At 38.8% G+C, this 16,720-nt stretch overlaps 1 protein-coding gene across 1 annotated transcript; it reads right to left on the minus strand.

The window, feature by feature from the left end:
* Positions 1 to 1,784: 1,784 nt before the first annotated feature.
* On the minus strand, positions 1,785 to 14,717 carry LOC139732462 (uncharacterized). The gene is made up of 14 exons (XM_071643325.1): positions 14,625 to 14,717; positions 13,220 to 13,486; positions 11,930 to 12,127; positions 11,407 to 11,514; positions 10,723 to 10,880; positions 9,613 to 9,745; positions 8,959 to 9,111; positions 8,119 to 8,292; positions 7,854 to 7,935; positions 5,139 to 5,239; positions 4,135 to 4,292; positions 3,611 to 3,879; positions 2,695 to 2,834; positions 1,785 to 1,901 (listed from the first exon to the last, which is right to left on the minus strand). The coding sequence occupies exons 1-14, from the start codon at positions 14,715 to 14,717 to the stop codon at positions 1,806 to 1,808; spliced, it is 2,130 nt and encodes a 709-aa protein (XP_071499426.1). The 3' UTR covers positions 1,785 to 1,805.
* Between the last annotated feature and the right edge of the window lie 2,003 nt (positions 14,718 to 16,720).

The raw sequence follows: 16,720 nt of genomic DNA on the forward strand, positions 1-16,720 counted from the left end.
GACGGATACCATGCCATTCAACCAAACACACTCTGTCTAACCTATGAATATCAATATCAATCATCTTACTGGCAAACCTCATGCACTGATAAAACACCCACATTATCTTACATAATTCATATAATATCTATATTTGTAAAAGCACAGTATACACGCTGGCATCTTTATAATAATTTCTCTTTTCCCCATTTACAATTGATAACTAAACAGCAAACATCATAATTACAGCATGCATGACTGGCACAAAGTCTGAACATGATGCATGAAACAACTCACAGCAAATTTCATTTCCACACACAGGAATGTGATTTTAGGCATTTGGTTCAGAGTTAAGGTAATGCTTAGGGCTGTCCAGTGGTGAAGTTATCCCGACATCAGGAGGATTACCATGACACTTGGTGTCTGGTTTGGTGTGCGATGACCGTATCTCCTCTGGTGGTACTCAATCAGGGACCAGCCCTGTCCAATACAGCTTTATCTACAGTGCACTCCCGTTATAACGAACACGGTTATAACGAAATTCCGGTTACAACGAAGTAAAAATTCAGACCGTAACATCATCCACTCTTTGTTTTTTATTGTTTATTTGTTCGGTTCAAACGAAATTTAGATATAACGAAAGAAAACTGGTGGTCCAGAGGACTTCATTATAACGGGAGTCCACTGTATTGTGAAATTCAGTATTAAAGCACAAAGATTGTGGTCAGTCACTTCAGCCCGACAACATGACAAACATTAGTACGAATCATCACGACCCCTGTCAGGATAGTACTTGTGGTCTAATTCTCCTAACACTGATTAAATGCCTCATTATGTATTCCAATTTTGTCATGACAATACTAAATTTGGTTGCATTAGATTGGCGCCAACTTTAATGTCTAATTATGTTTACACTGCAGAAAGAAAAAAAAAATCCCATGTCTTTATTGGAACCTGTTTCAGGGCAACACCAGGTTAGCACTAATTTTCAGAGTCTTCTTTTCTTTCTCTTGACAATTTAACTAAATACATAACATTTTGAGTGTAACAAAAAGTTACACACAAAGAAAATGAGAACACAATGCCCATTGTAGACTAGGGAAAAACCCCGATAAGAACTTAATAAAAAATGGCAGGTAGCACATGTTATGAATACCTATCATCCTGAATACAGCTGTTACACAGCAAGAATGCTGATGACCATATAAATAAGTGACATTGGTACTTTCAAAATGTAGTACTGACATTTAAAGTGTAAATCTGAAATGAATACATTACATTACAAAGAAGTGAGAATCTTTAAGATGCAGCATGCTCATATTTGCTGTGGTCCTCTTTGCAAGGAAAGAATAGACTAATGTTGATTGTACTGATTCAGAAAAACGAAAGTAGAATGAATGCAACCATTAGCTGGAATTGTGACGGCATGTACCATGTAGGGCACTTGGTACAGTTTTAGCACTGGGTTACAAAATAGTTAAAGCTTTACAAACTCTTGATGCAGTTTCCATTAACATCCGATGCTGTGAAAGACATGAGCTAAAAAGAAGAAGAAAAGACAACACTAACCACTACAGCAACAAATGATGGGATCATGTACAAATGGAAGAAATATCGGACATCCAAGGCATGGTCAACATGTGCAATGCTCTCCAATTTCACATTCCACATCTGCCAATTCTGTGAAGGCAATAATATGTTGGTAGAGTCTTGCAATGAGGCCATCAGAGGTTGTTGGTTCCGTCTTCATTACACGTCCAAAGTGCGCTGCCATAAGCACCTCAGATATCCCATGCGCTAATCCCCACCTGGGTAGCTCTGTTCTCTCAACCGTAAACCGTCTCCTCGCAGAATTTGAGCTGCCAAATCTTGCCAGCGTAGACATCAAATTTCTCTTTCCCCATCAGCTGTTGCAGCAGGGTCTTGAAATGATGATGATAAGAAACAAATAGAGGCAAATATCTTTAATAGTAAATGCAACTTTATCAAATTCAATGCACAATATGATGAACAAATTTTCAGGAACATAAGGACAATAATGTTATGACAAATTACTCTTGGTAATGGGGATTTCTCTCGGAAGTACACTTTGAAACTTGTTATCTTGGTTTATCATCTTTACTATTATGAGTGATGTTATCATACATAATTCCATTGTAAAAAGGTGCTTCTTTGGTTTGTTTACCACTCCACTGTAAACTTTCATAGTAAAAGCCCTTTCAAATCATGCTTAAGTTTGATATCCTAAGATTGAATTTATTTCAGGCATGAGAAAGGAAAATTATTCATTTTGAAGAGATTATTTCTTGCCTAAATGCTGTCTCGAGCCTCGGCAAATTAGGTACAAAGGCTTTGATATATCAAGCAAACCACAGGTGCAACCCTCTTTTGAAATAGGGGTGAGAAGCATACCCACCTATTTTACAAAGTTCCAAAAATAGGATCAAATGTGAATCAAATTTGCAAAAGGAAGGAATTCTCACCCAGCTCCCATGCTTCATCATTAACAGATATTCACAGAACAAAAAAAAAAAAAAAAAAGGACACTAAAGAAAGCTAACTCCTTTCTTTAAACAGTCAAAATAATACTTTTCAATTGATAGGGTAAGAACCACACAAAAGAAGGCACCGAATACAGCTTCTTCTTGCCTGACAGAACAGAATGTATCCATTACTAGAAGCCAGATGGGCAAGGGTAGTCTCTAAGATGCTTACCTCTGTGGCATCATCCTCCTCCTGGTCTAAGATCTCATACGCCTTGGTCAGCATCTCAATGCCGATGCCCTGCATGATGTCCTTCCTCAAGAGGGCGATGCGGTCCATCAGGCGACCAGACGTTGTCATGGTTGCGTTGCCTACCAATCACAAGTTAAGCATCAAAATATTTGACTCTTTTCCTCTCCTTACAGCTGATTTCCATCACTTTCACGGATTTGGTGTTTTTTCCATGTCGTTCTTTCCAGGTGAAGCATACACACATATATGACTCAATCTAAACCAACGGATGGATTTTTCACAGTAAGATCTTGCAACAGGTATGCGTAATGTATTGCAAGTTTATGTGTTATTCATTTTACATGCATTGTTCCTTGTACACAGTGACCACTTGACTATCACTATCAAATGAGATCAGTCATTTGTACACATGTAACTGCGTATGTATAACATTACATGTGTGATGTCCCTTTACTCTTATGGTTCTGCATGTGACAATCTAACTCCTAAGGATTAACAGCTAATTGCCACCTGGGGCATACTCTTTCCTAGAATTACATGTACTGTATGTCATTCAGGTAATTTTTGGAGTAAGCATGTGTCACATATGAGCCCATGTGAACATCAAGGCTGAGCCTGAGTTCCTGCATTCCATCTCATTACTTTCAGAGCTTTGCACTGGGAGAACAAATAACATTTAGCATGTTTCAGAAGGAAATATTTTCAACATTATTTGTGCACCTCTTCACCATTGCCTGTGCAAACAATTATATCAACTCATTCAGAAGAATTGCAGTACTGCAGGCTTAAATGATCTAATACCATCTTCTCAGGCTGGCACCACCACATGATCATTCACTTCTCCTAGTGCAAGTCCTTATTCTGTTTTATTCTGCAACATCTGATAGTCTCTTACCTAGACCCTTAGGTGCCCTTGGAGCTGCTGCTTCAATGTCAATGTCCTGCGTGCCATTCAGTCTGTGCCCTGACCGGGGCCTAGAGTCGGCTGTAGAAGGGGGAGTGGGTAAGTCGGGGGACTCTGGTGAGTCTCTTCCATCTTCATGTTCCTCGGTGTCACCCCCTCCATCCTTCACTCCTCTATCAACTACCTTCTTTCCTTTGTTCTTCTCCAGTCTCAGTGTGGTGGCCAGTAGATTGGAGAATTCCTCAATTTCATCTTCATCCCTTAAATGAAAAGATTTATAACATAGAAATGAACTCATGTCAGGAATATATAAAGGGTCCTGAAAGAGAGAGTAAAATTCATTAAAAAAGACTTGATATGATTAATTTGCATTATTTACAACTAAAATATCTAGAAAAATTCTACATTCACTCATTCAATTTCCAAAATTCTTTGACAGTTCTTATAGTTTGATATCATTTACACAGTCATTTGGAAGTTTGCTGACAGCTAATATATATCAACCCTTCTCTCACCCCTTCCCTTTGCTGGAGGTGTGGTTCTCTCCCTTCTCCTTCTCCTTCTCCTCATCCTCTGATATGGTAGAGTCAGTATCCCTGCTGTCTCTCCTACCACGCCGGTGTGATGGCTGCTCCTTCTGATGGGATGAAGATGATGATGATGACGATGATTCCTGTCATGTCAAATGCAGGTCGGGAAGGGAATTAGAGCACATAACAGATCAATCCCAATTAACTTACAGTACATCTTGTCTTGGCTATAATCTTAAGTGCAATACACAGTTTGAGACTACTTGGTATAATGTTAAACAGTTACACTTAACAAAGTCATTATTCAGTTTAACTCGGAATGGAAATTAGTTGTAAGTGCCATGCTTTATGAAAGCTGAATGGAGTCATCACATCTCTTCCTATCTATAGATTATCAGTACTGGGCCCCGTTTTATCAAAAGATAAAATTGATTTTAAATTTCCTTACCACACAGGCTGCCATAGACTTACCGTTGAAATCAACTATACAATCAATTTTAACTCTTCATAAAACAGGGCCCTGGAATGGTAACACTAATATGAACATTACTATTGATGCCACTGCTGCAACTACTACACGGGTTACTTCCTGTAGTAAAGCCATAGCTACTGCACCCATCTTTCTTCTATAACTGACGATCATAACACTGTTTATGCTCTTGCTCTTACAGATAACGATGAATATTATAAATATCATTGTTATTGTCATCATCATCATCATAACTATCATCATCATAGCAGCAACATCACCACAGCTGAATGATATCAACCCTAGAGCAGGCATCATTTCTTGTAACATGTATTCAGCATATAGAACAGCAAAAAACCAAAAAAACAAACAAACATTCAATACATAACAAACACCACCATGACGACGACGACAACAACAACAACAACAACCACAACACCAAAGAAAGAGGTAATGGATCACATGAAGAACCACTCTCTTGGAATAGCACAGAATAACAGATATCGAGTGGTATAAATACCTTTGGACCAGGGTCTGAATTGGTGTGTGCTACAGGCTTCTTGGGATGGCCACTGTCAACCTCGTCCTTGCCATGGCTCACGGCGTCAGCACTCTTCCTCACTGTGGAGATCAAGGAAACAGTAGGAAATTACAGAGGGTTACCACAACAGAAATGTTGTAACAATGATTATCAACAAGGAAGAGGAATTTTAAAAAAAGAAACACACACAAAAACAAAATGCACAATAAAAACTGAATATAAAAACAGTGGGGCTGCATAGACTTGAAACATTTTGTGTCAGACTGAGATTTCAAATTACAAGTGACCTAAACTGATTTCAGAACTCCAGATTTGAATGGCTGTTGACACAAAGGAATGTCAAAAGACAAACACAAACAAGTAATATCTTTAGTATTTTAAAACAAGTGTTTACAAAATAAGAGAACATAAAGGTTTAGATGTGGTATATAAGGCTGGGTGGAAGGTGGACATCTTAGCAAAAACAAACAAATGAGCAAATTAACCAACTTTATATACTAGTAATGTGTAATTGACAGGTAGAAAGTAGCCACAACACCTTTAAATGATGCCATGATTGGGTAATGTGGAAAGACAGTCTACTTGCATACAACAAAATATAGGCATACCTCAGATTTGATGGCTGATTATGCAACAATTCTACAGTTATGACAGCTCTTACTTCAGACATTTTTCTTTCTTTTGCATGAATTTGCATGGTTATGGCACGCAGAAGGTCCTGTAAAATTTCATTTCAATTCTACAGTTATGACAGCTCTTACTTTAGACATTTTTCTTTCTTTTGCATGAATTTGCATGGTTATGGCACGCAGAAGGTCCTGTAAAGTTTCATTCAAAAAAGATCTTTCCTTGATGCAGCTGCATCAACATACCATCATGACATGTGAAGACAAAGAAGCACACAAACTGGTTTTAAGACACATTATCATTAAACAAACAAAAAATGATTAGCACTTTATCACTATATTTATGAATGTGAAATGAAGGAAATGCTTTCAAACTGATGCATTGCATTGCAAATTCAATCTTAATCAATACGCTATCTGTAATCTTATTGGTCAGTCTCATTTCTTTTGCTTTTTAAAATATTTTTGCAATCTATTCACATAGTAATTGTCTCTTCTAGTAATAACATAATGCAAGAATGAACACCAGCCCCCAGTAATAAGCCATGAGCCAAATGTCACAATAACAAGACAATGACAGAACACAGCAACACATTCACCAGTATCAGATGCTTCTTGCAGACTCTGAACACTGAATAGGAACGGCAACAAAACAGTCTGTAACGTGTAGGGTCTCTTTAACCCGTTGAGGACGAGTCCAGAGTATACTTGGGCAAGTGTCTACGGGAAATGCGTGTTGTAGCAATATCAGCCCGCCCTCAAAGGGTTAAAACAATCCTCATGTCTACCACAATTTGTCGGAAGATGGAATCTTATATCAGATTACCGTTTTCATATTAGACATCACAGCAGTGACAACGATCGAAATGGTTCGTGAGCAAAAATTCTGATGGCAGGGAGTGTTTTCTTGTGACTGAAATGTGACATTGTTTGTTTGTTTCATTTCCATCTGAGAAGATGGCTGGATAGCCCATATTCAGCTGCAACAGCTGGTCTTCCATGGGGTCCAGTTGGATGTAAGGAGGGACTACTTCACCAGGTTAAACACCCTGCATAGTCAACTCCACTGGTTGAATGTTAAGTGGTCATCATAAATTGACAGTTGCATCTTACATTGTATGTCACAGCAAACACTGCATTTTTTAGCTTCAATGGTACCTTTTCCTGTCAGAGGCATTAAAATATATTTTGCAAATTGGGGTTAATGAATGAATTATTCTACTTTTCACAAGGATCATGCTGTGTAAGTGTTATATACCACAATAAACTATATCATGCAACATACATGAACAGTAATGACAAAAGATGGATTGAGTGCATAGAGATATACTGACAGTTGGTTTACTCCAAATACATGTAGATTGGATATCATATTCCGGCCATGAAATGCATTTGTGCAAAGTCTGTATTAATGCTAGAATTGACTTTTTTTTAAATTATCATTTCTTTCTCTTTACCCCATGAATGAATGAGCAAGATGGGAAATGAAAAAAGAGAGTGACAGTTGTACAAGTGCATACTCACAATGCTCTGCACTCTTGCGAGTGACGACTAGGGAATCAACATGCTTGCTGAACTTTACTACAATTCCAAAAGCCAGAAAAGCATCTGAGAGTCAAATACAGTTCCTCTATAACATTTAGTCCAAAATAGACTGGTTGTAGCCCTTATTTACAGACATCCGGCTGAGTAAATACATTTTATGATGGGGAAGAATGTAGATGTCCAACAGCAAAGATTACTATATCTTGAATACTACGGCCAGGATATTGACGTACAAACCACAACCTGCATTAGCACACTGCTGCCTAATACTGACATACTAAGGGTCACAACAATACACATTTTTGCTAATGACATCTTAAATCCCACGATCATTTGGTACACTAATACTCAAGTGACAAGTCATAATTCGCAACATGTGGATTTTTGACACATACTTGTGCAAACATTTCTTGGAGCTTTATATAATGTATTCCTTTATTCTGTATTATTGTTCAATGCTGTATTTCTAGAATACATAGGGAATCAGAAGGTAGAGAACTTAAAGCTAATGAGAGAAAACTACCTCCATGTGTATACGGTGACTGCTGCTCCTGAGATTCTCTGAGCTTCTCTGCTCTCCGCCTCGCTCTGGCTGATGAAGATCTCTGTATGAAATAGACAAACACACAAACTAATTCTTTTCATGGATGTATTTCCCATAATTATGAAGATGTTTGAGGGCAAAGCATAACTAACAAAAGAAATACTGTAAACGTCAATATTTTCGCGCAATTAATATTTCCCTAGCACATCAAGAGGAAGAGAAAAAAATAATTCGTTAGACCCACATCTGTACGTGGTGTGCTTGAATCGTCCTTGGAGCTGCTGACCGAACTGCTGGACGATGTCCTGGTCGACCTGGCTGCTGAGTTTGACGATCTCTTGGCACTGTTGCTGGTTTGGGGGGTTCCCCCAACAGGAGGCACAGGAAGAGGGCGTGATTTCTTGGATGGCAGCTTGGGCTGGGTGTAAGAAAACAAAACAGAACAAAATAAAACAACAACAAAGAAAACAGGGATGAGTTAGTGACCTCTGAATCAATTAGTCAATTGTCACAATGAATTCCTTTATGGTATTCAATAATTACACGAGTAATTGTTAAATGTTATCCAACACTGATATTTCATGGGTAGAAAATTACAAGCGTATGAAAAGTGACTGACCAAATTCATGTTTCTCAAAGAGCATAGAATTATCACAATTTTACAGAACAGAACAGAAATATTTCATACGTATCAGATTTTCAGGTAACTATAAGCTAGCACTTATGACAAAGTCTATGGTACAGTTGTACCTTACTTTATCTATCTAAGAAATACAACCTTTATTCACTTCTGATGTGACAAATGCTTCTAGAACACAATGCACATAAAGAATGTCAGCAAACACGACACAAGCCCCAGGCCATATCTTGTAAACTGAAGTGTGGAACTTTTCAGACAAAAATCGCTGAAAGGTGCAAGTACAGTGAACACATGAGATGTGGTTGTAGCTTTACTTCTATTTACTAGTGAAATAACATCTGCACAGTAATGAGCTCATCCAAAGCTGCAGGCAGAGGCATGACTTTTAAATCCTTAACATTCACCGACATGACACCATCGGAACAGTGTCGTGCAGAGACCCACCTCGGAGGGAGTTTTTGCAGAGGATGCTGAGCTGCGAGATTTGGACTCCTTACTGGACGTTGGTGCAGTCTTCTTCACACCAGCACTACCCTTCCTCTCCTTCCCTGCTGAGCTGGGTCTGGGTACAGATGACTTCTCTGCTCCGCTTTTATCCTTGGAAATAAAAAAATAAATATCACTATTTCCCCCCTAAACACTTTTACATAAAGTTTTATCACTACAAAAATGTGCCTATAATGTGAAATCTTAAAACTCAGGTGTACACACACACAAAAAAAGAATTGTTGTAGAACTTTACTGGCAAACACTTGACACAGCAGCCTAGCATTTTATAATAATAATCAAATTTGCATGTGAAAGTCATATGCACAAGTGAATCTTATCTAAACTTCCTCATATTTGTATATCTTTTGCCAGATATAAGTTGACTTCTGATGCGGAAACTGTGATCCCAAAATTGTTCTATGACTATTGGAGGCAAACCTAATGTATGACAGGACAATTCATTAACCTGATGATATACCACTGATTTATGAATACAAACCTGTAGAGAGGGTATATATATTTTTTCTATTTCTTCTTGTCTGAGTGACAGATACTTGTGTATTAATGAAATGTCGTCTACATATTGATTCATAATTATCAAATGATTACCTTCTTCGCAGAAACCTCAGCAATGGCAGGCAAATCCCTGTTTGCCACTTCATTTTCTGTTGATGGCGGAGGAGTTTCGATTTCTTGAATTTCTGGCTTGGAGCCTCTTCTGCTTTCTGATGTACTTGGTCTCCTGTGTCATCAAATCAAATGATTACAGTCAAACCAGCTACTGAAAAAGGCAAAGCTATGTGATGGGCAAAGATATCAGAATTATTAGAAATTCAAGATAAGTGATCACAGGATCTCTTCTAGTTGTACAATACGTATCTCCATTGATTGAATATGGATCAAGTACTGATCTATCTAAAACACATTTTACCTATACTCACACATCAAACAACACATACATTCTAAAGGTGGCTCAAATCTGAGAAACAATGGTCTATTGTCACAATATATCACATGATCAGGCCCTATAATGTTTCTATTAAGAAGCATAGACCTTTAAACCCAAGCACTTCCATGCTAAACAAAAGCACACACACTAACACAAACTTTTGTAATAGATAATGTTAAACAAATTCACAATTCTCTGTTTGCAGTAACCATTGCTCAAAAGTTTGACAGACATTTAAGAACAAAAATAGCTAATTTTCCTTTGATTCTTTTTTTTTTTTTGCTCAATAGCTTGCCTCACATCTTGTCAAAGGAGGTTCTCTGATATCTTTTCCCTTCATATGAACAAACTTTATAAAACAGATGCATGTTAAAGTTTGGTAAAGCTTCTGATTTTGGCATACTCCAGTCTCTTGCCATATAGACATGCCTTAGTCTATCATAGTCACATCTTCATTTCAACAAATCACAGGTTATTCAAATTCATGAATTTCTTCCGTCAAGAGGTTTTTATGCAACTGATTGACAAATAGCCCTACATCGATGTAAATAAGCACTGCATTGATCAGTGTTTTAGCAGTAGCCATGATAAAAGAAATCATGGGCGTACGTGTTCGAGCAGGATTCGAACCTGCGACCTCCTGATTTATTTACGTCGATGTAGGGCAATTTGTCAATCAGTTACAAATCACAGGTTACACCTGCATCTTAGTTAATCAGCTGACCCATGGAGGTCAGCAAGACATGTTAAGAGTGTGTTGGTCCACAAACCTGGCTCTTGTGCCCTCCAGGAAGATGGCGATGTGCTTCTTGATGTACGGGTTGCGCAGGAGGCGGGACACGCTGGGTCGCTTCTCTGGACTCTGGTTCAGCATGGCCTTGATCAGTTCGATGAGGTCTTGCCCATACTGATGGGGCATTGCTGGCATCTGCATTCAATCACACATTCATCAACGCTGCATCCATGATGCATCTGCACTAACTATCTGGAATGTGTTTGCAATAACACTGACCGGAAACCCAATGGTATTCTGATTGCTGACTTCACTGTACAAATCTTACAATTGGAAAAACATTTATCTATCATGAGTGAACACATATGGCAATCAAATGAATTTGCAACTCTGGACTTCTCTGCATTCAAAGAAAACCATGAAGCAAATTGCACATTTGTTTTCTGGCCCTCATCTGTCATTTTTTTTTTCTTTTGTGCTCACTTGCTTGCTTGCTTTGCCTGATTTTAGAAGATGCATTACATAGCTTTCTACGCTTCATTAGCAAGAGTTATCTGAAGAAATCAACTGCTTAAATTTACTGCTCACAAAAATTTACAAAATTGTCAAAAGTGAATAAGCAAACAGAAATGTCTACATGTAGTTACATTACATGATTAACGAGAGTGCAAAATAAAGGTCAGTCCTGAACTGATATTCACAGCATGAAGTATATAATTACCTTTCCTCTGAGGATCTTGTAGACAAGAGAATTCATGTCCTTGGCATTGAAGGCATGTTTGAGAGTGGTCATCTCATACACACAGCACCCCAGGGCCCACACATCAGACTGAAAGCAGAGAGAAAACACGTCCCATAAAAACACTGGAGATTCGTCTATGACACACACACACACACACACACACACACACACGATATAAACACTTGAAGACAACATAGCATTGGCCATGATCATTTCAATTCCATTTAACATTTGATATGTCATCGATGCAATTGATCGCCGTCATGCACTGCCTAATCTTATAAAGGTCTGAGGGGTTGGACAAGAATTTACGTCAAAAAGAAAATTGGCTTTCATAATTTCAAGAAATCAATGCATCAATGCAGCAAATTTTGAAGCAAAGAAAAAAAAAAAGCACACACTGAGAGAGATATAATGGTACATATAGAGGAAAAAAAGGAAAACAAACCACAGAACAATTATAGAATACACAAGATCTGATGGGCAAGGAAGTAACACTGACCTTGTGATTATATGGCCTGTTGCTAAAGAGCTCTGGACTCATATAGTATGGTGTACCGATGAGAGTTGTCGCCATGTCATTGTTGCCTTCTAGCACTCTAGCTATGCCAAGGTCACCAACCTTGATGATCTTGCTCTTCGTCAGAAATATGTTCTGAGTTTTCAGGTCTCGATGGAGAATATTACGCTCATGCATGTACTGCATTGCAAAAGAAAAGGTGAGTAAATATTGTCAACCAAAACAAGCTAGTCACGAAGTATTCCATACAAAATTCAATTTGTCTATTTCTGTACAACTTCACACACTAATCTTCAAAGACACATTTATGTCTGTACATTTGAGAGACAGCAAGATATGTGATGAGATTGTATATATGCTGACCACGGGATGCCATAATTGGCCGAATGCATAAACGCTAGCAATTGCTTGTGCTAGCCTTTTACTCGAATCCGTATGCATAAAAACAAGCAATTGCTTGCAAGCAGAAGCTTTTGCTAGCAAGCACAAGCTATTGCTTGCTGCCCGCAAGCAATTGCTTAGAGACCAAGCATTTGCTTAAAAACGTATGCATAAAACATACCATTTGCTTAGTTCTTGCTAGCAATTGCTTACGATTTTCCAAGCTCTGTAAAATGAGCTTGAGCTTTTGCTTAACCGGAACGTTCCCTTTCAAGTATCATTTTCATATTGATGAAAGAAAGACCACACTTGTGAAGGAGTGGTATAAATCTACAAGAAATTACTCATAAGTAGTGTAAGAAACTTTTTCATTTCAACAACGGGAATGTCCAGTGGTTAGCACGCAAAATGTGATGAAAAACAGGTAGGATGTCTGACTTCGGTGGAGAATGAGGAGACCTCTGTCCACGTGCGATCTGGCAGATCCGGGCTGCTGTAAGCTGCAGTGATGGGAATCAGCCAGTAATACGTGTGTTTGTGTATAGATGTGTGTGTATGTGTCTGTGTGTGCATTTCATAGCTCTTCTGCTATGTCAGAAAATGTGTCCACACACACATGCCCTTTCAAATACATGCTGCCACACTCGCCTTTGTTCTTGTGTTCGCACAGGCGTGACGTCCCTTTAGTTGAAAACGCAAGCAATTGCTTGTGCGGGACAAGCAAAAGGTATTGGCATATGCAAAAGATTATGCATATGGATTTAAGCAATTGCTTGAGCTAGACCTTTTGCTAGACGAGCTTGTGCTTTTGCTTGAAGCAATTGCTTACAAGCAATTGCTTGTTTTATGCATTCGGCCCAGTGAGCTAGAGGGAAAACTTGAATCGCTAACCTGAAGAGCCATGGCGATCTGGACGAACCACTCCACCACCTGTTTCTCCTCCAGCGGAGTGTCCTTCTGCTGCTTGAGACGCGTGTAGAGGTCTCCCCCGTCGCAGAAGCCCATGACGATGTAGAGATAGCCCTCGTCACTCTCAAAGGAATCCTTGTAGGAGACGATGTTTGGGTGGCGCAGCTTGGACAGCAGCTTAGCCTCCTGCTCCGCAGCCTTCTTTTCTCGCTTGGAGGCATTGAGGAGCTCCATCTTCTTGATCACATACTGCAGAGATTTGTGAAAAGACTTGTTACGGTTCAGATTAGCCATGGCTCAAGACTTCTCTCATCTATGCTCACCATTCATCAGAACTATTGTGTCGACTATCTGAAGCATACTCTCGCCCCACTTCATTCATTCATCGCAAAGATCAGGGTGCTAACCTAGTGAAGTGATCCCCCTAACCACCCACACAAGAAAACAGGCAAATGATGCCAACTCTTCATGGTGCGCCCCAGGTGACTATTAATAGTCAGCAAACGGTATCAACCAGGCACATTGTGCCATATGAATGAATGAATCAATCAATGCAGTCACAGGCTTTCTTAAATCTCTCTAGGTCAACTGGCTATGTACAATCACATTCACTAACTTGACATTTAATGCTTTTTAACATCCTATGATGATTCCTCTAGACAATAAACTTATATGCGGAAGTATTTCAAGGACAATCCTTGAAAGGATGAGCTGTAGTGTGGGAAGACACGCCCACACAGCGGGCGCTCATCAATATGCATGACATAATGCATACTTGATTCGCGCCATTATCTTAGCGCGCACTGCATGTTTTTTATTACTACACTGCAGTGCGCGCATTGTCACTCTTGTGCTGTGCAAATTATATGTAAACACGTTGTACTCGCTGGATGTAAACAACTTCTTGACCGTGACTTGCATTGGCATTGGAGCATTGGCTTCTTTATTAAATTTATAATTGTAATGCTTGTGTGGCCGTGTCTTCCCTTTGACGTAAGTTTCAGTAAATAACTTCTTGTGCATATAAAACTTTAGAGAAGACGGTTAGATACTCAGTGTAGCCAGTCATCAAATAAGCAGCAGTTTGTTGTTTGTTTGTTTTTTTTTTTTTGGGGGGGGGGTTTGAGAAAAAAAATCTACATTACAGGGTAATTGTTGCTGCATTGATAACAGTAAAACATATTCATTTCTTCAACACAGAACAATAATAAGTGACCATATCAAACTAGATAAACAATGGAAAAATGTTACCACTTCAAAGACTTTCTGTGTGACATACAGATTTGTACATTTCCAACCTACAAAATATCCTATGTGCATTTAAAGTTGTAAAGCCATGACCACCGCCATTCATAACATTCATCCTATCTATGACACACATCCTCACCTGTTTCTTGTCTTTCCTATGTTTGACCAGCCACACTTCTCCATAGCTCCCTTTGCCAACTACTTTCAGATGATCATAGAGTTCCAGTGACATGGTGCTGACATCTAGTTATCTCTCACGTGATACTCAAATCTTGCTGTTAAGAATAGAATGAAAATAAATGAACTACTAGTGATCATTAAATCATGTAATGTACAACAAAATATGTGTGGCATTTAAATGATGTAATGACATTCTATTCATCATGTAGGAACATCATAGATATCAACCTCTGGATGCTACTGCAAGACACACACTGACAGCACTGCTCCTTTTTCTTTTCTTTTTTTTTTTTGGTTTACTATTTTAAAGCTAAAGATCGAGTTTAAAAACATTCATGAGTTAATGAGTCTGGGTTTTCTATCAGCCTGGGTGAACTGAAAAATGCCACCCATTGTAAACAGTGTCCAGTTCTTAGAAAAAATGCATGGATGGTACCTGCATTGAGTGAACACACTGGCGCCCATGCTTCGGTGGGACACTGCACTAATAAAACTTGATTTTTGTCAAAGCAAACAAACAGAATTTTTTTCTTCTTGACTTTACACAATGGAAAGTGGAGATGTGTGTAAACATTAAATTTATTATCTTCTACTTCTTCTACTACTACTTCCGTACTCGACAACTAATCAATCACCGTGCAAACTTGCATTAGAGTGGCAACAATGTCAGTCCATATAAGATGGACGAGAAGTGAAGAGGAGGCCTCATCCTCTGGGCTGAGGGCCTCATGAGCACTCCATGTGTTCATGAGGGAGGGGTGTCCAACATATCCACATCCTAACGTTTTTCTATCAATGCTACTCTTTGACTAGGACAATAGATACTTAAAATATCTCACAATTTGTCTGAAATTTTACTCACATGTTACTGTAAAGAAAATACTCTGAAATCACAAGCGCGCATTTAAAATGCAATTTGTGGTAGACATACACATTCCAACTGCCAAGATTAACCTGCTTTGAACACGTGGGTTATTTTGACGCACTCAGTTGCTAGTTGAGCCGGGTTTAAAAACCAACACCCCTACCCTCTAATTGACGATACATGTGAAATGCACATATGGTATAACTACACGCAGCCGCTGTCGCTTCGCAACAGCGGCTGCACGTCTACCACCTTCGTAAACGTTGTCATTTTCAGCGATGGGCGTACGTTTCATGAATATCTATTAATTGTAGAAAACTAAAATATAAGGAATCTCCATAGTCTATGATATTCATTCAATAATCGGTAGGCGATTTTTTTTTTATTACATCAAAAACCCACCGAAATCTGTAATCAAAACCAGGTCTAGTAAGCGTCCGTATTGCTTCACTCCTCATCTTCTGCGTGTTATTTGAATGACAATCATTCTCGTATACTACAACATAGCGAGTCGGAGCGGAAGTGATGACCTTGTTGGAGCGGAAGTGACCCATGCAAAGGTAAAATCATGAGAGCAGCACGCGCGGAAATACATGTACGTAGCAGACGACAAGCTTTACGTAACACACAAAACGCACAGGCGTACATAAAATGCTACCTTGGTACTTCCGGTTGAGCGTTCGTGGTAGTTCATTGATTTTGTGAATCATCGCACAATCTACTCCGAAAAATTCTACAATAAGGTCTGGATACCAACAAAACACCAAATTCAACTCAACCATATCAGCAAAATATGATGTAGGTGGGTGGTAAAAATCATCTTACTGTTAAACAAAATAAAAGACATTTTATGTGATTTTCCCGTCTAAAGCAACGGTCGTTTAGTAATTAGTATAAGCATGTCAGACTGCTGTGCTTCCCACAGCAGTCTGGTCAGGCTAATAATGGTAATGCTTTTCCAGTGTGCATTTACTTTATACTACACGAGTATGGTATCACGTCTGTTTTGCTATTGTTCTTGTTTATTATTGAGTTTTTCATTAATTCTAATATTTGGACATCTTTGAATTCCCAGTGAATAATGCAAACCACCCGGACTGATCATCTTTTGTGCTAAACAAGGAACTCCCCAACTTCGGTTTCATCTCGAGACTACAGAACTAAACGTTACATGTATTCGTTAAATTACT

This window comes from Diadema antillarum, unplaced genomic scaffold (assembly GCF_040938485.1).
Source record: "Diadema antillarum isolate AM-2024a unplaced genomic scaffold, OU_Dant_1.0 seq00000423_RagTag, whole genome shotgun sequence".
Taxonomy (NCBI): Eukaryota; Metazoa; Echinodermata; class Echinoidea; order Diadematoida; family Diadematidae; genus Diadema; species Diadema antillarum.

Coding starts and splice junctions, on each gene's coding strand:
- LOC139732462 (XM_071643325.1), bottom strand. CDS start 14,717: ATGTCACTGGAACTCTATGATCATCTGAAAGTAGTTGGCAAAGGGAGC. Junction 5,240..7,853: donor GTCACCGTATACACATGGAG/GTAGTTTTCTCT, acceptor TGATCTCCACAG/TGAGGAAGAGTGCTGACGCC. Junction 2,835..3,610: donor AAGGGCACCTAAGGGTCTAG/GTAAGAGACTAT, acceptor TGTGATTGGTAG/GCAACGCAACCATGACAACG.